General features: G+C 37.2%; 1 protein-coding gene across 3 annotated transcripts in view; it reads left to right on the forward strand.

Moving 5' to 3' along the window:
- The first annotated feature begins 2,758 nt into the window (after window positions 1-2,758).
- ace (angiotensin I converting enzyme (peptidyl-dipeptidase A) 1) overlaps window positions 2,759-23,344 on the forward strand; it is a 75,091-nt gene continuing 54,505 nt past the window's right edge. For all 3 annotated transcript variants that reach the window (XR_015503820.1, XR_015503819.1, XM_087275794.1), the window contains exons 1-4: window positions 2,759-3,099; window positions 17,616-17,786; window positions 17,861-17,948; window positions 23,160-23,303. Coding sequence is in view for 1 of the 3 variants with exons in the window: in XM_087275794.1 (XP_087131920.1) it covers window positions 2,764-3,099; window positions 17,616-17,786; window positions 17,861-17,948; window positions 23,160-23,303 (739 nt within the window). In the remaining 2 variants the exon portion in view is untranslated. The remainder of the gene's footprint in view (window positions 3,100-17,615; window positions 17,787-17,860; window positions 17,949-23,159; window positions 23,304-23,344) is intronic.

Below are 23,344 nucleotides of genomic sequence, written 5' to 3' on the forward strand. Positions count from 1 at the left end.
TAGATCGACTGGGGTGATCAAGCCGTTTTCTATGCAGTGCATCTGCATTCAATATAATAAATTACAAACATATATAAAAACGACAGAGCAAAAATAAAAGATAATAAAAAAATAGTGCTTTATGTTTTCTGGAGAGTCTAAACAGAATTAAAATATAGAAAGTGAACATTCATTCATCAATTCATTTTCGGCTTAGTCCCTTTATTAATCCAGGGTCGCCACAGCAATGACAAGTGTGAGTGCTCCTTCGAGCCCTGGTCTGCTTGAAAGAGGTGTGTCAGAGCAAGGTTCGATTGGGCTTTTGTGTGATACACTTGTAGTGTGAGTGCAAAGTGCGCAAGAGTGCAAAACTGAAGACACAACATCACTTTTAAGGCACTGTTTCATATGGATTTTTAAATCATTCTTACTTTTCAATGAACGCAAACTCTCATAGTTATTAAAGATGCAAACCCCTTGCTGCACATAATGGCTCGTTTCCACTGACGGGTACAGTACGGTACGGTTTGGATCGGTACGGGTCAACTTTATCAGGCTTGCATTTCCACCACAAAGGGTACAAAGGGTATGCTCGCTCGAATAAATGTGTACAGTAAAGCTGTACGGGTTGTTTACATACCATAAGAGAAGCACTTCTCACACAACAGATGCTTTATACACAAATACTTGTTTATAAATGCTTATTACTAACTTTTCTATGAACATGATTTGATTATAACTGCAGATCAATGACGGTGCAAAATAGGCTACTGTAACTTCTGCAATTATATAAACTAATTATATAAATGCAACATATATGAACACAAACAGCCCCTTACAGTCTGCGATATATTATTAATTAAAGAAAAACTACACACATCATACATTTAGTACTTATTTGAGTTCAAAAACACACGCAATACAGCCCAAAGTCAGCTCAAACCTCTCATCTGTGTCTGTAATCTTCACCAGCACATGTAAGCTCTGTTAGAGTAATTTTGTCATTCCCAGTTCATAATAGTTCAAAGGGCGAAGATACACACGGCAGTTTGTTCATGATTCAGGTTGCTAAAACACTTTTGCTCCTGGGTTTTGGCGGGCTTCTCTTTTTTTCACACACTTCACTCTAGCGCTTGTCCTTTTCTTTTTGAATGGATCAGATGACGGAGACACTTCAATAATCACGCAAACGTTATTATCATCAGCTCAAGAAGTTTGTTATTTCAAATATAGACTTGATCGCAAGCTCCCGGAAGAAAGCAAATACCGCTCGCACTTTGAGACAAAATAAAGCAAAATTTGAGATAAAGCAACAACAGGACACATCAGATTTTGTTCTTCTTAGCTTTGTGTCTTTTCATCAAGAGGACGACAAGGTTTGTTTGAGCTCGGGTCATCCATGGTTCATTATTATATGCATATAGTATATCCATGTAATCTTTCGGCTGTGTATTAGAACATGGCGGATCCTTGGTTTACATTCTGTCTAGCTCCACGAGCTCGTGACGTATCTCTGTAACCAATCAGCATTCGGCTGCGCGTGTAGCTCCACCTTTTGGTACCCTTTCTCGTTTTTGGTACCCTTTCGAAAGGGTGCCGGAAAAGTGGTACGGTACGGTACGCTTATTGACCGTGGAAATGGCCATAAAAGCGTACCAAACCAAACCGTACCATACCACTCAGTGGAAACGAGCCATTAGCTGTGCATTCAGCAAACCTCAAAAGTGGTGGATCTGTTCGGCAAAATATTTGACTGCATGTCACTGTATCCCAAACGACTAAAACACTATAACTAAAGCAATGACAGAGTGCTTCTCTTCCTGTTAAACTGAACAGTAGCAGGCTGTCGGAGGAAAGGGGAGGGGGGACAATCACGCTTCAGTACGATTCAAGGCAACTGTAGCTAGTGTAAGTGACGATAAACTAAATTGACTGTAGTGTGTGTGTGTGTGTGTGTGTGTGTGTGAGAGAGTGTGTGGGTGTTTTCCAGTACTGGGTTGCAGCTAAAAGGCCATTTGCTGTGTTGGTTGATTTTGCTGTGGCGTTCCCTGATAAATAAGGGACTAAGCTGAGGAAAAATGAATGAACAGTAGGGAGTCTTGAGGCATTTTCTTTTTGGTAAATTTTTTGTTGTCGCTCACGGGTTTACCTGCTCAATCACTTGCGTCAACATGGTAAACTATTTTTGTGTAGCTGTCCTGAAGCAGGGGCCTGAGCTGTCAAACCCCTAAGAGAGCCCGGACCTCCCATCCTTGGCTCGAGGCTTGATTCGAGCTCCAAGTGTGAGTCCCCCCCCCTCCCCTTTTTTTTAAAAAGTTGAGAAAAAAAAACATAGGATAAGGTGGGATGCCAGAACAAATGTCAACTGAAACTGCTACTAATATACACATGTGCACTTACGTTAGGAAGGTTTTTCAAAATATCTTCTATTGTGTTCAACGGGAAAAAAAAGAAGTCTAAGTTTTGAAAGAAGTAAGGGGTGAGTAAATGATGACTTTGAATGAATTTTACATTTTTGGGTGAACTATCCCTTTTACCACACTCCTGAAATCAGATTAGACAGCTGTCTTGAATGATATTTTTAGTCAATAAGTCTCTCTCCAGGAAGAGCTGAGAGAAACTGACAGGTAAAGAGAGAGAGAGGAAGGAGATTGGAGAAAGTAGGAGTGTGAGAGAGAGAGAGGGAGAGGAACTGTGTCCTCTGAGAGACAGAGAGAGAGAGAGAGGGGGTGGGCTGGGTTAAACTGACACTAAAAAGAACCGCCTGTGATCAGTCAGTGGCTGATGAACAGAGGGAAAAGGGAGAGCAGGACACCGATAGGAAAGCAGGAGCATCCAGCAGTGAACGTGTCCAGACGGCTCCTCCGGAAACTTTTAAGCCAGCACTCGGCGTCTCAGCTGCGGTCCATTATGCTGCGTGCGGTGGTGCTGCTGACTCTCATCAGCTGGAGCGCGGCTCTGAAACCCGAGTGGATGCCAGGGGATTATCCTCCAACTGAACAAGGGGCAGAGAGGTTTGTGAGCGACTACAACTCCACCGCCGAGGAGGTGCTTTACCTTAGCACAGAGGCCAGCTGGAACTACAACACAAACCTGACCGATCACAATTCACAACTGCAGGTATTGTAGACGTGTGAGTGAGTGTGTGCTTTACACATTCAAAAACACTGCTTACACTGTAAAAAAGGGTCATGATTTTTACCATAAAAAAATAAAAATGTTCCAGTAAAAATCTCACTGTAGACGTGTGTGTGTGTGTGTGTGTGTGTTTTACACTAAGAAATAATGCTCGCACTGTAATAAAAAACAGTAATGATTTTGACAATAAAAACTAAAAATGCTCCAGTAAAAAAGTGACTGTAGGCGTGTGTGTGCGTGTGTTTGTGTGTGTGTGTCTGTGTGTGTATGGACATTTAAAAACATTGCTTACACCATAAAAAAGGTCATGATTTTAAACATGAAATGCTGTAGTAAAAACATGACAGTAGACGTGTGCGCATCTGTGTGTGTGTGTGTGTGTGTGTGTGTGCGCTTTACACTCAAAAGTCATGATTTTAATAATAAAAAATAAAAATGTTCCAGTAAAACTCTAACTGTAGACACGTGTGTTTGTGTGTGTGTGTGTGTGTGTGTGTGTGTGCGCTTTACACTCAAAAGTCATGATTTTAATAATAAAAAATAAAAATGTTCCAGTAAAACTCTAATTGTAGACACGTGTGTTTGTGTGTGTGTGTGTGTGTTTTACACTAAGAAATAATGCTTGCACTGTAATAAAAAAACAGTAATGATTTTGACAATAAAAACTAAAAATGCTCCAGTAAAAAAGTGACTGTAGGCGTGTGTGTGCGTGTGTTTGTGTGTGTGTGTCTGTGTGTGTATGGACATTTAAAAACATTGCTTACACCATAAAAGAAGTCATGAGTTTAAACATGAAATGCTGTAGTAAAAACATGGCAGTAGACGTGTGCGCATCTGTGTGTGTGTGTGTGTGCGCGCTTTACACTCAAAAGTCATGATTTTAATAATAAAAAACTAAAAGTGTTCCAGTAAAATTCTAACTGTAGACACGTGTGTTTGTGTGTGTGTGTGTGTGTGTGTGTATTTTACACTAAGAAATAATGCTCGCACTGTAAAAAAACAGTAATGATTTTGACAATAAAAAACAAAAAATGCTCCAGTAAAAATATGACTATAGACACGTACGTGTGTGTGTGTGTGTGTGTGTGTGTACGGATACTCAAAATCATTGCTTACACCATAAAAAAGGGTCATGATTTTAAACATAAAAATGCTGTAGTAAAAATCTGACTATAGACATGTGTGTGTGTGTGTGTGTGTGTGTGTGTGTGTGTGTGTGTTTTACACTAAGAAATATTGCTCGCACTGTAAAAAAAACAGTAATTATAATAATTTCGACAATAAAAAAAAAAATGCTCCAGTTAAAATCTGACTGTAGACTTGCATGTGTGTGTGTGTGTGTGTGTTTAACACTAAGAGATATTGCCTAATGATTGGTCATGATTTTTACGATAAAAAACTAAAAGTGCTCCAGTAAAAATCTGACTGTAAATGTGTGTGTGCGTGTGTGTGTGTGTGTGTGTGTGTGTGTGTGTGTGTGTGTGTGTGTGTGTGTGTGTGTATAGGGACATTAAAAAAGCATTGCTTACACCATAATAAAAGAAGTAATAATTTTAAACATAAAAATGCTGTAGTTTGCGCGCGTGTGTGTGCATGTGTGTGTGTGTTAACATTCAGAAACATTGCTTACACTGCAAAAAAGGTCATGATTTTAAACAAAAATGCTGTAGTAAAAACCTAATCTGTTGACGTGTATGTGTGTGTGTGTGCTTTACACTCACAAACATTGCATACATTTGTACAATAAAAAGGATCATGATTTCAATGATAAAATTTGTAAAAATGCTACAGTAAAAATCTGTATCCAGGTTAGCAGTTAGCCTCCTTAGAATATATGCTGAATAACTGTAAATTTACTGTAAATCAGATGTAATGATTTTTTTTTTGTTGAATACTATGGTACTAGAGTTTTTTACTCATCAGTTATGTACACTTGTTTAAACTACTTATTTAAAATGAGCTGAAACAACACACTAATTATTTTATGTACAATACACTTAATTTAAAAATGTTATTATAAGTGAACTTAAGTCCTTCATGTTGCCCCAACACAAATCAATTATGTGGAACCCAGCATTTTTACGTAACATTTTTACATTACATCTAATGTTGATAAACGATGTGTGTTGCATTAATTTAGTATAGCATGTTACTATTATGATGCTCAGTAATTGTTAGTATGTTCATTCAGTATGTTGCTTGTGGGAAAAGTCATTTGGCATGAGCTTTCCTTCATTATGTGCTTTTTCATCACCACATGTTTATGGTTGTGTTTCCGTCTGTGAAACACAGTTAAGTTGTGTAGATTTTTGTACTTCAAAATATCGTAATTTGTTGTAAAATGCAGAAATTTTAACCATATGTTTAGCTGTCTGTGTAACAAAGCGGCGGCACGGTGGGTTAGTGGTTAGCAATGTCGCCTCACAATAAGAAGGTTGCTGGTTTGAGTCCCGGATGGGATAGTTGGCATTTCTGTTTGCATCTCCCTTGTGTTGGTGTGGGTTTCCTCAGGGTGCTCCGGTTTCCCCTACAAGTCCAAACACATGCGCTATAGGTGAATAAGATAAACAAAATTGGCCATATTGTGTGAGTGGGAATGTGAGAGTGTATGGGCATTTCCCAGTACTGGGTTGCAGCTGAAAGGGCATCCACTGCGTAAAATATATGCTGGAATAGTTGGCAGTTCCTGCCGTGGCGACCCCTAATATATATGAGACTAAGCCGAAGGGAAATAAATGAATGAATTTGTAACAAAGCTATGATGTGTAGATGTTAGTACCTCCAATCAGTAGTGTAAAACACTGTAAAATAATCAAATACTGTAGATTTTCTTTAACCACTGTTTTTTTTATAGTTTTTTTTTTTTTTACCAGAAATATTAAGGAGTTTTTACATTACTCATGTAACAAAACTCATCACTGAATACCATGTGGAACAGTTGAGTCTAAGCTGTGTGGTTTTGCATATGCGACTGATAAATCAGCCATTAGAACAGCTCTTTGGACAGCTAACTGTGATAACTTTACAAAACTTGAGACCATTTTATGTCTTCCGTTGGATTACAGTTTTATATGACTCTTGTAAAGTTTATATGAGGGGAAGATTGAGTAACATTCTGCAGAAGTCTAACTGGTCATGACTAATGATTACAAAACTCATTTCATTGCTCATTCACAGACGTAATCTTCTCAAAATAGAGGAGAGCATGAGAGAATTGTTGCCACATTGCAGTGGTTTGAGGCAGGGAGAAGTTCTACATGCAGCAGGTGGTTATTAATATACAAAGGAAGGAAATCCAAGGATTCCCAGTGATCCTTGGTAAAGTTCCTTGGTAAAGGTAAAACCACATGTACTGTACTGTAGTAGCTTTGTATTCAAAAACAATGAGTAAATCCTTCATGAACAAACAAAGAGCACACACACAGTGACAGACAAGGTTGCAATAAGAATCGACATAAACAAAAAAGGACTTGCAGTAGACATTAAAAATAAAACAGAAGCTAAACCGAAGAATATGGGACAGGTCGATGTGTATAAAAGCTGTCAGGGAGAAACAACTGAAAATCTCACCAACATCAATCTCATGGCGAATTAATCAATTGGTGAATTAATAGCTATTTTGTATGATTTTGCGTCTTATCTGATCTTGGGCTATCACGATACTGAAATTCGGTACCAATCGATACTGAAACTTTAAAAACATCCATTTCCCGTTAACATTTGATCGCCGTTGAGCACGTTCTTAAACACAGCTGATTTGCCGTTGTGTTCATGTGCTCAACAGAAATGACTGTGTTTGGCCGTGAAGCTCATCAGTTTACCGAAGTCACCGCTGTTTACTGAATGTAACCACAGATACAGGGACACTGGAGCGTTTTAAAGCTGCGTTTCATCAGCGGATCACTCATATGTCAGGTTATAGACAAACCAGCTAATAGACATGACTTTGAAACACTCCAGTGCATGTGAACTCAATGGCAACTCAGCGGTGTTTAAGAATGCGCTCAAATGTAAGCGGGAAATGGACACATTTAAAATTTCAGTATTGATTGGTACCGAATTCCAGTATCGTGATAAACCCTAATCTGATCACAGTGGTGGTCTATGTGTGAATTTGGAAGCTTAATTTTTATATCATGCATTTTTATGGAAATGACCCTGTACAACACATAAAACAGTTCTGAGTTCAATTATCGACATGCAGACTAGTCAATTATTTTGTATTTAACCCTAATCCCTTTTTATGTATTTTTTTCGTTTTAATTCAACATATTCACACGTTTGCTCATCATGTCATCAGCTACCTGATTTTCCAATTCACATGGTGATCGTGATCTGTAATGTGAGATGGACGTCACTATAGAACATGCAGGATTCAGCAAGTGAATTCATAAGATACTCCTAAAATGCATGCAAGCAAGTGGCTGGTGAACTTGGAGAAAAATAGATTCAACTTTGTAGTTACTTTCACTATCTGATATGAATAATACACATCAGCAAATTGTATTTGAATAGATTGTTAGACTTTTGTTGCCTGTTTTACAAACTCAATGTATTGTTTTACTAGTACTTGTGTGTATTTACATGTCTAAAACATAAAATAAGCATTGGGAGGTTAAAATGATGCATAGTTATGATGATAAGACATCTTTCTCTGGCTCGGTTTTAATTTTTCAGTTGCCGCTCTAAGGGTAAACGAGCTAACGTTAACTTGTCATGCTTGTCAAGCTGGATAACGAGTAAAAACACCAGCACCAGGGACTTTATGGTTCTCACTTCAAAACGGAACAAATGTAGGATTCTGTAGTGATTTACCCTGCTGTTGAAATCCCTTCCTCCTCATGTTTCTATGAGGCGCAGAACTCTGCATCAGTACGCAAGAAAGACAGTGTTCACTCCACTCCACACTGAACTAAAGAGTTTTTTAGTAATCAAAAGTCCCCGTGTCACGCGGCACAATGAGTCAAGAATGATATTAGTTGCCAACGCTTTTAGTAATTGATTTTTATCTATTTAATCGATTCGTTGTTGCAGCCATAGTGCATAACAAAACATTTGTTTTTTATTTATTTATTTGTAATAATTATTTTTATAGGGGTTTTCACCGTTATTTATAGGACAGTGGAGATTTACAGACAGCAAAGTATGGAGAACAGAGAAAGGGGAAGGATTGGCAAAGGACCTCGAGCCGCGAATTGAACTCGGGTCACCGCAGACACCTGGGTGCTGTATGTCGAAGCACTAGCCACTAGGTTTTTTGCATAACAAAACATTTCTTTGAGAAATACTTGATTTGACTTGCCAACAATTTTGGCCATGACTGTAAAGCATGTTCATGCAAAACAAATAAAAAGTTAATCTCTAATATCAGCCAATAGAGCCTTTTGTGGTACAGAAATATTGTGTATCACAGCATGAGAGCCAGGTAAAAAGTAAAGCATATGACAGCATGCTGAAAAAAAACTGCTTACCAGATCAGCTTCTCCATCAATAAATGAAGAAGCAGAAGTTGATGTACTGTAGACTGCTTACCAAACATAGACACACACATATGCACACACACTCCTCCTTCAGACAGCTGTCTCAACAGCGTTTCACAGCTGTCTCAACACTCACTCACAGCTTTCCAATGGGTGCTGGCACCGCTAACAGCTCCAACCTACATCTAACCCAGAAAGAGCTGATGGAGAGCTGGGCAGAACCTGAGCAGTGCCCGGTGTGAAGTCTATTATTTCAGACACATCAAACGAGCTGATCAAAGCTCTGATTTGGGGCATCTCTATCGGTGGGTGTGAGCGAGTCTCAGTCTGACTGTGTGTGTGAAGAGAAAGCGGCGTCCAATCAAAGCAACACAATCAAAGCAACACACCTGTCGCACTCATTCCGCAGACAGCAGAAGCTCGTAGTTGCTGGAGCACAGATTTCACAGTCATCACGACCAGCGAACGGCGCGTTTAACAGATGGTTGATGGAGGTTTTGATGATAATTTAGCATGTGCTGGTGTTGATGACTGAAGCAAGTCAGAATAAAGCAAGCGAGAAGCTTCACTGTAAAAAAGATCTTGTCACAACACAAATCGATTAAGTTAACTTACAAATTTAAGTGGACTGAACATAAAACATTTAAGTTGTCCCAAAAAACCTGTAGGAATTGAGCTGCTTCAACTCATTTTAGATAAGTAGTTCAAACAAGCAGCAAAAGTCCTTTTTTAAGTGTGTGCAAATGCCTTTGAAGGAGAAGTTGTTGTTTTTTCAGTGGAATTGTGTAACAGACTGGCAACTTGGAAATTTATGCAACAACTATGACTCTATATGGCAGAAGTGTCAAACGTACGTGGCGAGGGCTGCACTAGGCCCGCAAACAGGTCTAATCCGGCCCGCGAGATGATTCTGTAAATTACAAAAATGTGCTGCAATTTTTCAATAAAAGCAGCTGCTGTTCCAATTGTGTCCACTGGATGGCGCGACTGCAATTGGTTAACTTCATCTGATAAAGCAGGGATTCTCAGTTCGCTTCCGTAACTAGTAGGCAACACGTAAAGGCTGATTTATACTTCTGCGTCAAACGCCGGCATATGCTACGGCGCTGATGCATAGCTCTTCGCCGTGGCTGACGTGTACCTCTCAAAAAATGTAACTACATGTCACAACGACGTGTAGCGCAAGCTCTGTGATTGGTCGGCTTGGTAGCGATGCTGAGTCTGGGCGGGACCGAGAGCCGTGCGAGCGGCGCGAAACCAATGGAGCGATTGTTTACAAGTGTGAAGTCCCGTGAAGGAGCTCCGGATGGAAAGTTTTGTTTTGTGTTTTCCTCATAGTTAAAGTTGTTGCACGTCCGCCGGTTCCTGCCTCAAAATGAGCGAGTTTGAGCTACTTGTACATCCCGGAAGTGTTCAGGAAAAGCAAAAAAGCAGCGAAGAAACTCGACACAGAGGAACATTTACGCCTCACTGCCAACTAGTGTTTCGGAAGTGTTAATGCAGACCAACAGAGACAGCGTGCAGAAGTATAAATGCACAGCTACGGGCGTTGCCTGCGCCGAGGGTTAAACCGGTCACTTGACGCAGAAGTATAAATCAGGCTTACTATAAGTCTGTTCATTCACAAACTATGCGTGAAGTGTAAGTGAAGGTCTCTCTTTGTGTATTATTGTGTGAACTATTTAAAATATCCAAATTAATGTCCTGTGAGTGTTTTATAACGGACGCGTGCCCATACAGGAGGATCTAGCGAGGCTCAATGGTGTTTTTGCCATAGAACGTAAAATCAACTGGCCTATGAGCTTCAGACGTGCTCTGGCAGAGCTGTTCACTGTTCCTGTCAGCAATCTCCCAATAATATCCAGCTGCAAACTCAACCGCCATCAGATCAATGCCTTTCAACAGATTTAGAGTGCTTTACTGTATTTTAGATTTGTCTGTATATTTTTGAAGTAGATATTTAGTATTAGATCACTTGATATCAGTTTGATATTTAATCAGTTCAGTTTAAAGCAGAAGCTGGTCTTTTGCAATCTTCCTGTTGACCTGTGGTTCTTTTTGAATCTGTGTATGTTAAAAAAATATAGGCTATAATGAATATATTAGTAATTTAATGTACCAAAATCACAGTAAATTACTGTGAACTACCTTACGGTATTTTGCTGTGGGGTTACCTACAGTATTTTACTGTGAAAGTAATGCAATTATTAGCAGGGCCGTAGCCAGCCTGGTGAAAGGTGTGGTTCTTTTTTTCTCAAAAGAAAAAAGAAATTTTTGCTTCAACTTCTATTTAACTATGAGATTTAAATACTGCATTTCAGTGACATTTTTTGCTGGATTAGCTAGTCAGGTAACCACATGTTTTGATGTACTAGAAACATTAACTCAAAATTGCAATAAACAAAATTAAAACAAGACTAATATTTAAAATACAAATTTATTACATCATATACCATTAGGAAAAAATAGCAATCTGTTAAAGTTTTAAAGTTAAAAAAAACTGTAGCATGCTATTATATATTAGACAAAAAACAAACTGGCCAGCACATTCAACTGTCCTTAGTCACAATTGGGCCATTTCAATAAAAAATAATAATTAAAACATAATAATAACAACGATAATAATAATAATAATAATAATAATAACAATAATAATAATAATAATAAAATCTTCAGAATTGTTCTAGCCTCTTTGGTAAAAAAAGTGCATTTGAAAATTAATGGATATTAACAATAGCCAAAATATATTCAAAATAATTTAATATGGTCCGCTTCTAGTGCTTCACACCTTTTTATTGCTCATTTTTATTTCAGAAATAAGGTCCAAGAATTAGAATAAAAGTTACCTGTAAAATGTTTTCTCTGTTTAAAAACAACACAGTAGTGAAAGAAGACTTCTCTTACATCAGATTACAGTCCCACCGAAGCAACAGCCGACAGAGGATTCCGTTTGGTCTTTTATCCTTTTTCGATGGATTATTTTCATTATTTATGATGGCATAGCAGTCAAAGTAGGACAAATGAGCTTATGTATGGGACAAATTCTGGACCTTTGTCAGTAAGGGGTGGGTCTTCCTAACCACCCGAACCCTGCTGGCTACAGGCCTGAAGAGTTAGAACACGTTTTATGCTGATAGTAAACATGTTTCAATAGAATTTTGGCTGTAAAAGTGCACCTACACGTGTTTCAGGCACATGTCAGATTTTCTCCAGGTCATAGTTTATTTTATTTATATTAATTTTTTCCAGATTAGACCTGTCTAGTTTTATCTGGAATGCATCCCAGATCACCTTCTGAAGTGGTTCGAGCGATCTGATTTATATTCGATCAGAATAAAATGAATGGAGTGACCAAACAGCCTCAAAAACACAGACGTGATGGGATCATTGGTTCAAACCACCCGAACCCCCCCTGGCTCCGGGCATGATTAACCAGTAATTTACGGTGAATTTAATATCAAAATTTTTACATTGCATGTTATCTATTTTACTCTTGAAATGTACAAAAGCAATGCAAATAACTTTTGGAGTATGGGAACCACACATAAACTGGCCTAAATTTGAGGCCAAAAATCTAATCTGTGCCAGATGTATTAAAAAAAACAAACTGAATTGTTTATGTAAATGCGTCCCTCGAGCTTGCATTATTCATGCTGCCAATTCCACAATCCACTTTACTACCACACCATTCCCATACCGTACATTAGAAACTCTCATTGTAGCAAACCACCCGAATGTATCCCTTCATTTATTTTCAGCATTGAGGGAGGCATCAGATCAAACAACAGAAGAGCCTGGAATCAGTCAAGAGCTCTTTTAATTAGCTCCTAAAAAATAAAAGAGCCTTTAAAATCACTCAAAGACACAATGAGGTGGAAAACGGGTACAGTCTGCTCCGAAAACTCACATTCCATGGCCATCAACCATCTGCAGATTAGAAAGTGTTTAGGGAGGTTTGAGAGGGAAACGTACGTTAGATTTGATAGTGTCAGTCACAAGCTGTTGTTAGATTCCCTTTTTATGTCACACCTTGAACCTTGCACTCTATTATGACTTATCATCACGCTCTTGAATAAACATGACAGAACAAACACGACCTTGGAAAAACAAGAAGCCAGAGGTCTTTATCTCTGAGGAAAACAGAGAGTGCGAGTGAAGGATGAGAGATAATGGAGATAAATGCACATGTCATTAGCTTGTTAACCCAAGCGGAAGTATAAAGACTGAGCTGATGAAGTGATGCTGGGAAGAAGGCGATGAGAAGGCCTGCGGTTATCACAACAGAGAGGGGACGCCGGGGTCAAACAGTCCACAGCAGGGCAAACTAAAACCACTAAAAGAAACCCTGACGCACCCAAGACCAGGAGACAATAAACCTTTTGAAAGAACTTGCACTCAAAAAACTACATTTGGTTGCTCAAACTACCATTTTAAATGAGCTTTTTTGGGGGGGACAACTTAATTGTTTTATGTTCAATCCCGCCAAACATCTGTAGAAAACTAATAAAGTAAACTTAATTGTCAAGTTGGCCCTACACTAATCAACTGTGCATAACCCAGCATTTGGTTTTACTTTGTACAGTAAATATGTTGAGAATTTAACAGAAAAAGGGATAAAACTTGATGATGGTGATAATAAACAAAGGTTTGTTAAAAAGTTATACAGCGGCACGGTGGCTCAGTGGTTAGCACTGTCGCCTCACAGCAAGAGTCCCAGCTGGGCCAGTTGGCATTTCTATGTGGAATTTGTTTGTTCTCCCTGAGTTGGCATGAGTTTCCACCACAGTCCAAAGACATGCGATATAAGTCAATTGAATACACTAAAATGGCCGGAGTGTATGATTATGTGTGTGAATAAGTGTTTATGGGTGTTTCCCAGTACTGGCTTGCAGCTGGAAGGGCGTCCCCTGTGTAAAACACACAGTTGAAGTCAGAATTATTAAACCCCGAATTATTTGCCCTTGTTTCTTTTTGTTCCGCAATTTCTGTTTAACGGAGAGAAGATTTTCAACACATTTCTTAACATAATAGTTTTAATAACTCATCTCTAATAACTGATTAATTTTATCTTTGCCGTGATGACAGTAAATAATATTTAAATAGATATTTTTTCAAGACACTTCTATACAGCCTAAAGTTTAATTAGAGTAATTAGGCAGGTTAGGGTAATTAGGCAAGTTATTGTATAACGATGGTTTGTTCTGTAGACTATCGAAAGACTATCGGGAAAAAAAAAAAAACATAGTGCCTAATAATTTTGACCTTAAAATGGTTTAAACATTTTTTAAAACTGCTTTTATTTTAGCTGAAATAAAACAAATAAGACTTTTCCAGAAGAAAAAAACTATTATCAGACACACTGTGAACATTTCCTTGCTCTGTTAAACATCATTTGGGAAATATTTAAAAAAGAAAATAAATAAATAAAAGGGGGCCTAATACTGATTTCAACTGTATGCTAGATAAGTTGGCGGTTCATTCCACTGTCGTGACCCCCGATGAATAAAGGGACTAAGCCAAAGGAAATTTAATAAATAAATGAATGAAAACTTTAGGATTAGTTAAATAATATTAACAGACTTAAATGTAATTTTTAATAAAATATTAGGACATTTTATTAAAAATCATACGTGAAATTTATTTCTAAACTAATTTCGAGAGGATCACGTGCTTATGATTGCTTGCGGCTGGTCCTGCATCATTCAATTTATGATTCACCAATCAAACGATTCCTAAACCACTATAAATACCTATAAGTTCCATGTGACAGCCATCTTCATTTTGAAGAATCCCCCCTTCCACCCCTACTCCTCCTTTTCTAGATAGGTGTCACCATGGCCTAGTGGTTTGCACTGATGCCTCACAGCAAGAATGTCACAGGTTCTAGTCCTTAACAAGCCAGACAATGTTTTTGTGTGGTTTAATTAACAGCTGATTATTTTTATTTTATTTTCATTTTAACAAATTGAAGCACATTCTAAAGTATTACAAAATTTATGTAAAAATGTAACGTAAACTCTAATAATTACTGCAAGTTAACCTAAAATAAACATAAAACATGTTTAGAATGCCTCAAAGTAAAAATCAAAACATTTTTTACTTCTATTATTATCATTTTCTAAAGATTTTGTTTAGAATCAGAATCAGATCTTGGTTGAGTAAAAGCTGTAGCAGGTCAGTGAGTTCATTCTCCTCACTCAAACTCATCAGAATTTTCCAACCTGGTAGCTTGTGGGTCTTTTTGGTGATTCATTAAATAAATAATGTGTAAATAATGAATAATGTCTGATTCTAATGTGCTATTTTAATTATGCATATATTTATAATTTAATAACATTCATTTTGCATGCAAAAAAATGCATAAAAGTAGATGCAAAATGTGACATATTATGACGTACTAGGAAAATGAAGGCCACCCCAAAAGCAACACAAACACTGGTTTTGAACTAAAAAAAACAAACTGAGCGTACATTTAAAGGAATAGCTTCATGTGTTGAACACACAAGAAGGCATTTCGAAAAATGTTAAAAACCGGTAACCATTGACTTCCATAGTATTTGTTTTTACTATTATGGATGGGAATGGTTACGGTTATCAACATTCTTTAAACTATCTTCTCTTGTTAACTTAACTTAAAGATTTGTGGCCCCCTTGAGGGTGAGTAAATAGTTAGTCTTTTTATTTTGGGCTAAACTATAGTTAATTATATTATTGTTTTTTGCTCTTACGCTTATTATATAACTTCATGACCATCTATTTTGAGCACCATATTTATATACCTGCACAAAAGTCAGAAAGAAAAGCATTTTGGTTTGGAACAACATTGAGATAAAACATTTTTGTTTGTGGTCAACTTTTAAAAAACCCTTTTTCAAATTGACAAGAATAGTGTTGTTCAATAGCTTTAGGACAACTTTGATAAACTTTTGATCCACTTCAAAGGTTGACTACTGTATACCTTTTAAATAACACGTAAATCACTGATGAAACTTTGAAATGCAACACTTTGATAAATATCTAACTTCACTTTCATATTACAACTAAATGCATGACCTTAATGCACACAGCGTCGCAGAAATCAATGTCTGTGACATGATTTCCAACTAGAAGGCTCTAGAACAAGCCCACTACTGTTTTTATGGCATATACAGCTACTCGAGCGGGTGCTTTATAGCTCGATCGGAATTGTTTCAGGTGTCATCCACATTCCCCGAAAAGAAATGAGTTCCTGTCAGGATTGAAAGAATTAATGGATGGTGTGACCTCAGCCAGCCTTTTTCTATTTCTTGTTGCTGTAAAAACAATCCAGACTCTTATTGAAAACATATACGACTGAGGGAGACTGAAGGCAGTGGGATTGAGCCAGATACAGAAATGATTATTGACCGCAATTTCAAGACAGCACACAGCACATAAATAACCACTAGGTCCAGATTTTATAAAGTTGGCTACTTTATATTTACTGGGCCCGGTTTTTCAAAAGTAATCCACTAGGATTTCGGATAAGGGATTGGATCAAATCTTGAAAATGTTTTTTTTTCAAAAGAAAAAACGGATTACCTAATCGGATTAGATCACGTAATCCAATCTTGGTTTTGATCCGGATTAAAACTTTAGATTGGGTTTTTCAGACCTTTTTTGTAGGATCTGGATAACTTTGATCCAAAAAACCTGAATTAAACTGATCCCATCAAAAGTGTGGATTTAGCGTGGATTTCATGGCCAAAATGTAATGAAAACCTAAAAAAATGTATTGAATAATGCTATTTTTGGATCATGCAGTATTTTACAAGATATACTATTTTTATTCATAAGGTTTTAATTTTATTTGTTCATCCGTCAGGCTATAGTGAGCATAGGCTTTAATGTATTCAGCCTTTCAGTAAAGGCCTACAGCAAAGTAGAAAGAGTGTGGCCTCATAAAATAATCCCCCAAACAGCTGTCAAAACTGACCAAAAACAATACATTTTATTCTGTCACTAACTGATATATATATATATATATATATTCATCACAATGGAAAATATTTTTGTTTTTAGAATATTTATTAGTGATGCATGCAATGATTACAGAATAACAAAAAAAATGCAAAGAATGGCAATGACTGATTTTTAAAATCTCTTCCAACAATTACAAAAAGAGACTGAAAGGGCAGAAGCACAGCTTCGTCTGGCAGAAAAACAACTGACTCAAACCAAACTGCAGCAAACCAAGGCCAATTACTTGAGATCTGCCTCCTAAAGGCTACGCTCAGACAAGCTGGTCTCTCCACATCAGTTGAGGAAGTCTGAAATTATTATGGAGTTTTTGACTGTAAGCCTTTTTTTTTTTTATTTACATCTATATTTGAAACTTATTATAAATATCCTCAATGTACAGTGTTGTAGGTCTCAGATGAGCAGACTGCTGAAAGAGGACAGGGTGGGGTTTTTCTTGTTTTTATTATTTATTATTATTGTTATTTTAATAATTATTACATTTTCTTAGTTTTCATTTCAAATAAAAATAAAGTTAGATTGACCCCATGCTGGCTATTCTACTTGTCGCTCTTTACATGTCTATAGTTCTACATTGTGATGTCCTATCCTGTTTGAGTACTGGTTATCCAGATTAAGTGATCCTGAAAAGTTCCTATCCTGATCAGATTGATCCAATCCGATGTTGCTTTGAAAAACTGGCTCAAAAAGTAAGCTGGATTACATGATCACAGATGACAAAAACAGGATTACTAAATCCAGATCAGTTTTATCCGGATTAAACCTTTTGAAAAACCGGGCCCTGGAGTTAGGCATGGGCCGGTATAAGATTCTGACGGTAGGATAACCTTGGATAAAAATATCACGGTTTCACAGTATTGTGATTACTGCTCTAAAATATATTATTTCTAAATGTCCGTGTAAAAAACAAACAAAACGCACACTCTGTAATCCATGCTACCCCTATAAATATTTCTTTGATTTTTATAATTGACTCACTTTTTGCATGGAATAATCAGACCTTTTATACTTCACTCTTAGATAGAAGCATCTTTGGAGGAGCAGGCTTTTACAGAGGCATGGGGTCACAAAGCAAAGGCTACCTTCAGTGAATCTCTAATGGACACCTTCACTAATCCAGACCTGAAGAAGATCATCAAAAAGATCAATGTCCTGGAAGCCGCCAATCTCGCAATCACAGACAGAGAGCTGGTGAGTTATAGCTCTGAAGCTGCGCATGAAGAGCTCTTGATGATGTGTTTTGACACCTCTCTTTGTGTTCTTAGTACAACACTATTCTGAGCCAGATGGACAGCATCTACTCCACTGCAAAGGTGTGTCCCTCTCCAGAGGAATGCTGGTCTTTGGAGCCTGGTGAGAAACGCTCCCAACTAGCTTTGTTAATGTGTCATCAAGGGTCAAAGTGAATATAAAAATGCACACGCACACCAAAGAGGAAATGCATGCACAAGTGCTTGCATTGCAGCAAAAGAATTTAATGCTTGAAACTTCATGCATGAACTTATCCAGCATATGTTTTACGCAGTGGATGCCGTTCCAGCCGTGACCCGTCCATACACACTCATTAGCCCCTTTCACACAGCGATACCGGTAAATATCTGGAAAATTTCCGGAAAGACTTTACCGGTATATTGAAAAAAGCGCTGTTCACACAGGCGAGGACGTTACGGAAATTTTCCGGAAAAGAGCATTCACACATCCATTCCAAAATACCGGTAAATTCTGACATCATTCATCACAAATGAGCTTTAAATGGCTGCGCTTGTATTTGCAAACATTTGACTAAATTAAAAACTCTGTGGATGATCAATATTGTGAACAACTTTCGCAGGATCACTTTCGCATGTCGAGATGTTCATAATATGTGCGTGTGCTGGCGCTCACAGGCTGTTTCACAAGCACACGCAAAGCTTGTAAACAAACAACGGCTTATCATAAGCATCTCATCGATGATTATTTACACAGTTGGCATTAAGAAGAACATATAAACGTGATCTGACTAACTTCTAGCAGCTAAATGTGTCTGGAAAAATATTCAAAGGCTTTTATCCTCACAAACCGCGCGGACGTAAATGCGTCTGACTGTTGTGATTGGCTAAAGCAGACGTCTCACGTCAGCACGTTCTAGACGTGCATGAGCTTATTACGGGAATCTTCCTTCTGCATTCACACAGCGCAGCTTCCGGCAAATTGCCGGTAATGTTACAACTTCTCTTTCCGGAAAATAGCCAGAATGAATTTACCAGTATTTTCAAAAAGGACCTGTTCACACATACAACCTTTCCGGAAAATTGCCGGCAATTTTCCGGAAAGGTCTGTATGTGTGAAAGGGGCTACTCACACACATACACTACGGGCAATTCAGCTTACCCAATTCACCTACACCTTTGGACTTGAGGGAAACCGGATCACCTGGAGGAAACCCACGCCAACACGGGGAGAGCATGCAAACTCCACAGAAACGGCAACTGACCCAGGCCGTGCTCGAACCAGCAACCTTCCTGCTGTGAGGCAATTGTGCTACCCACTGCACCACCATGCATTCAAATTCATGATTCATTAAACGACTCCTATGAGTCGGCTCTTTTTAGAGAATCAATTCTGATTCTAAAATAAATCTCCTTATAAGCTTTTTTTATTAATCTGAAAAATACACCGAACAGGCGCTTGCACTGCAGTAAAAGAATTGTGTTTCAGATAAGTTATATAAAGCTACTGTTTATTTGATTAAAGGGACCAAACCAAAGATTGCAATTCAGACAATTTAGGATGCAATTCAGTATGCAAAACTAGCAGTGAGACTTTTTTAATAACTAAAGTTACTATTGAGACTATATTCAGTACAACCTTGGCACAGGTCATCAACATGACATCAGATTGACATTGTACCCCAAGGGGGGACATTGTATTTTGTTTGGAAATGAAAGTCAGGTTGACATTAGAATCCAACATCATGAAGATGTGACCAACGTCCAACCTAAAATCAACCAAACGTAAACGTCTAATGATGTTACAGCTTGACGTTGTGTGGGTGTTACCACTTTGACATCTATCAGACGTTTGATTTGTTACCTGATGAATAAAATGTCAGCATTTGACATCCACATGACGTTGGTTTAAGATGTTGGCTCGACGTTGGATTTTGGTCACTTTCCAACACAACCTAAAAATCAACCAAATATTAATGTCATTTGATGTCGTTATTGGACATCAAAATAACATTGTCCTAAGACGCTGCTAGATATTGAATTATGGTCACCCGGCGCCACAACTTAAATCTAACATAATATTAATATCTTACAATGTTGTGTGCCTGCTGGATATGTTGCATTAACAAAACAGTTAAAAAGAAGGTAATGTTACAAGAAGGTAATATTAAGTAATAAACCAAATATTTAGTTCAGACAACTAATGTTGATTGTTACTTCATAATGAATCCTAAATATCTGCATTTGTTTTCGAGTCAGTCTGCATATCTATTGAATATTTAACTGTAGATTCCCTTTGACTGGATTGTTTGGATCACTGACGATTCACTTGTAAATAATTAAAGTCAGATCTACCACTGTAAAAAGCGAATTGTTGACTTTACTTAAGGTAAACTCATTACCTTTGTCACGATCGGGTCTTGAACCCAGGTCTCTGGTGTGGAAACCAGTGTGTATACCACTAAGCCACAGAGGAAGTCGTGTTGGGCCCAAACGAAAACACTCCAAGAGGGAATCCAGAAAACAAGGATTTATTAAAAAAAAAAAAATTAAAACAAAAAAATAAATAAAAAATAAGTCAACTTAGATTCTTCTCAAAAATGAGTTAGCAAAACAGACAACTTAGGATCTTCTCAGAATGAGGTATACAAAATATTCTAACAGTATAATAAACATGTAAAGGAAAAACTCCACGAAGGGAGAAAACAAACAGATAATAATGCAGTCAGCAACAAGGAAAATAAAACACTCTTACTAGACGTAGCTCAGGAGATCAAGGGAACCGCGAGGCAAGTCCACCAGAGATGACTCAAAAACCGAGTGAGGAACACAGACAAAGTGACAACTTAAATACACTGGCTAAAACAAGTCACAGGTGATCAAAATTAAGTAAACAAGAACACATGAGGAAGAACAAAGACAGAGGGGAAACACGGGGACCTCTAGGGGAATGGAGACAAACTGCAGGATGGTGACAACCTTATAATTGAAGTATTATTATGAAAGTTAAGGCAAAGGGTTTACTGGCTTTTTTTTCTCCAAGTCAATGAACTTAAGATTTTAGACAACGGCTTTTCCCACTGAGTAAAGTAGCTAATCGTTTATTTATCTATTTATTTTACAGTGTGTTTCACCAATTAATTGTTTAGTGCATTCATGAATTAAACCCCACTAACGAGCCTTTGAGAAGAAGATGATTTCTCTAGTTTAAAATGACTTTGCTGCACTACATTCATGAATTATAGTGAAGTAAAAAGCATAATATTTTGTTTTGGAATGTAGTGTATTAAAAGTTTGCTAACACAACTACAGTATGCTGACTTGTCGAACATACTTGTGTACAAATTGTTAAAATTAGCAGAGTTAGATTAATATGCATTTGAAGCGTTTATCTCATCACAAAAACTGAAGAGTGCACCACTATATCTGTCACATGTAGCTGTTTTGCATTAGCTAATGAGATAATTCATATCATATTCAGAATCCAAAAAATCTGCTGAATAGAAGAAATATGTTTGTCATTATCTGGAACACTCCACTTGTTTGATAAATACCGTAGAGTTCAACAAAGTTGCACCATTTTTTACATCTATGTAGCAGATCTCTGGGTCTGGTGGGAACACTTTTAGGTTAGCTTAGCATATAAAATTCATATTATACATCTTAGCATTATGCAGTGCCTGAAAAATAGCTAACATCCATCAATATAATCAATGTGACTAACTGTCTGCGTAATATCATTATGTCATGCTTAATAGCATAATATCATGGTATGGCTGCAAAATATTATTACACTAGAATAAGGGTATACTGAAGTTCCTAGCCATATCAACCTAGAAAATAGCTACTTTTCTGTCAGTCTTAATACACAACAAAACTACTAAATGGTCAAGCTTAAATAGGAGAATTATCAAAACTCTTTGGTCTTTTTTTTTAAAAGGGATGCTAAAGGTCTTATCTGCTTCAATGATCTATGCTAAGCTAAGCTAAATGTGCCTGAAGACCTGGAGAAGAGCTGAATGGATTCCAAAATGCTAAAACTCAACTGTTTACCTCTAAGGGAGCCAATTTTTTTTTTTTAAAGCTGAGTTTTCCTTTAATCCCAAATTGTAATTTGTCTGTAAAGGCACAAAATCTGCTCCGTCATGAGGTGGTTTTTGAAAATGTGTAGACTGAAACTGCAAATGTGTCAGTCTCTGTCATTCAAAAAGATGCGAAGACTGCACGAGTAGGAGCAGAACATGGAAAAACAAGTATGCAAGACTTGGAAAAACAAGTATACCCGGCTTTTAGCTCTAACAGTGTCTCATTCATGCAACCATGCTTGCTTATAACTGCAGCGGATGTGAGCAGTTTGCCATCTCTAAATGCACATACTACAAAAATAAATAAATAAATAAATAAATAAAAAATTCAAAACAAATGGCAGACAATCTGACTGAAAGCACAACATACATTTTTAACAACATGCAAGACCTCTGCTTCATAGATCTAATGATAGGTTTTGTATCTTGTATCCCTAAAAGCTTGCGTTCAAAGCATTTTTTTAACAGCACAGTTCAAGCTTGTGTTTTCTTCTAGGGCTCATTTGTAAAACTTAGCAAAACCTAAATCTAAAACTAAATAGTTTAAATTAGTTTAGTCACATTAAAGTGTTTTTTTTTTCAAATCTTTCATGTAGCGTCTGCTAAAGATATTTGTGAAAGTTAAACGTCTGTAAAGTTTCAAGATCAAACTTAACAATTAATAAGTGTGTACTTTTCCTTAAAAAAAATGGTTGTAAAAAGGCTAATAAACTAAAAGTTTGCACAACAGTGCGTCCATGCTAGCATCCTCAGCAGGTAGCTATAAATACATGACTAGCTTATAAACAAATGTTATTGTAAAGAAGATGATTAAACCAAATTGATAAACAGATTTAATAAATATAACTTTTGTTAAACTTTTTTTTTAAGATGGATTGTTGGTTTCCCCGATTGGATAGATTTATATGGACAATAGAAAATTAAGACCTGTTTAAAATGATTTAAGATCTACACCATATTTTAGTAACTTTAGTTAATTTGTTTTAATGCCTACAATTTTGTTCTGGAAATGTAAGACAGATTAAGACTTTTAAATCCACCGTGGAGACTCTGTTAATGGAGCTATTGTCTCCAGAATGAAAGAAGCAAATCTGAACTGCCTGAGATCAGTTATTGGTTATTTTCAATATTGCTGCACAAAACGTTTGCTTGTAACAAGTTTCAGAATGCCAGCCTAAGGTCATCATTTGTGGCTTTTAAACAAATTTGACTTTAACCTTAAAAATATTGACACGTTTTCATATGTATTTACACTCTCGTTGTATTTTTAGAGCTCCAAGAAATCATGGCTACCTCAAGAAGCTATAAGAGGCTCCTGTATGCCTGGGAAGGCTGGCATAATTCCTCAGGTGTTCCTCTTAAATCTCTTTACGCTGAGTTTGTAAAGATCAGCAACAAGGCATCTCAAATGGACGGTGAGTAATTTACCTACATAACTCAACAGTAAAAGTTCCAC

Source organism: Danio rerio, chromosome 12 (genome assembly GCF_052040795.2).
Source record: "Danio rerio strain M-AB ecotype USA chromosome 12, GRCz13ab, whole genome shotgun sequence".
In the NCBI taxonomy this organism is placed as follows: Eukaryota; Metazoa; Chordata; class Actinopteri; order Cypriniformes; family Danionidae; genus Danio; species Danio rerio.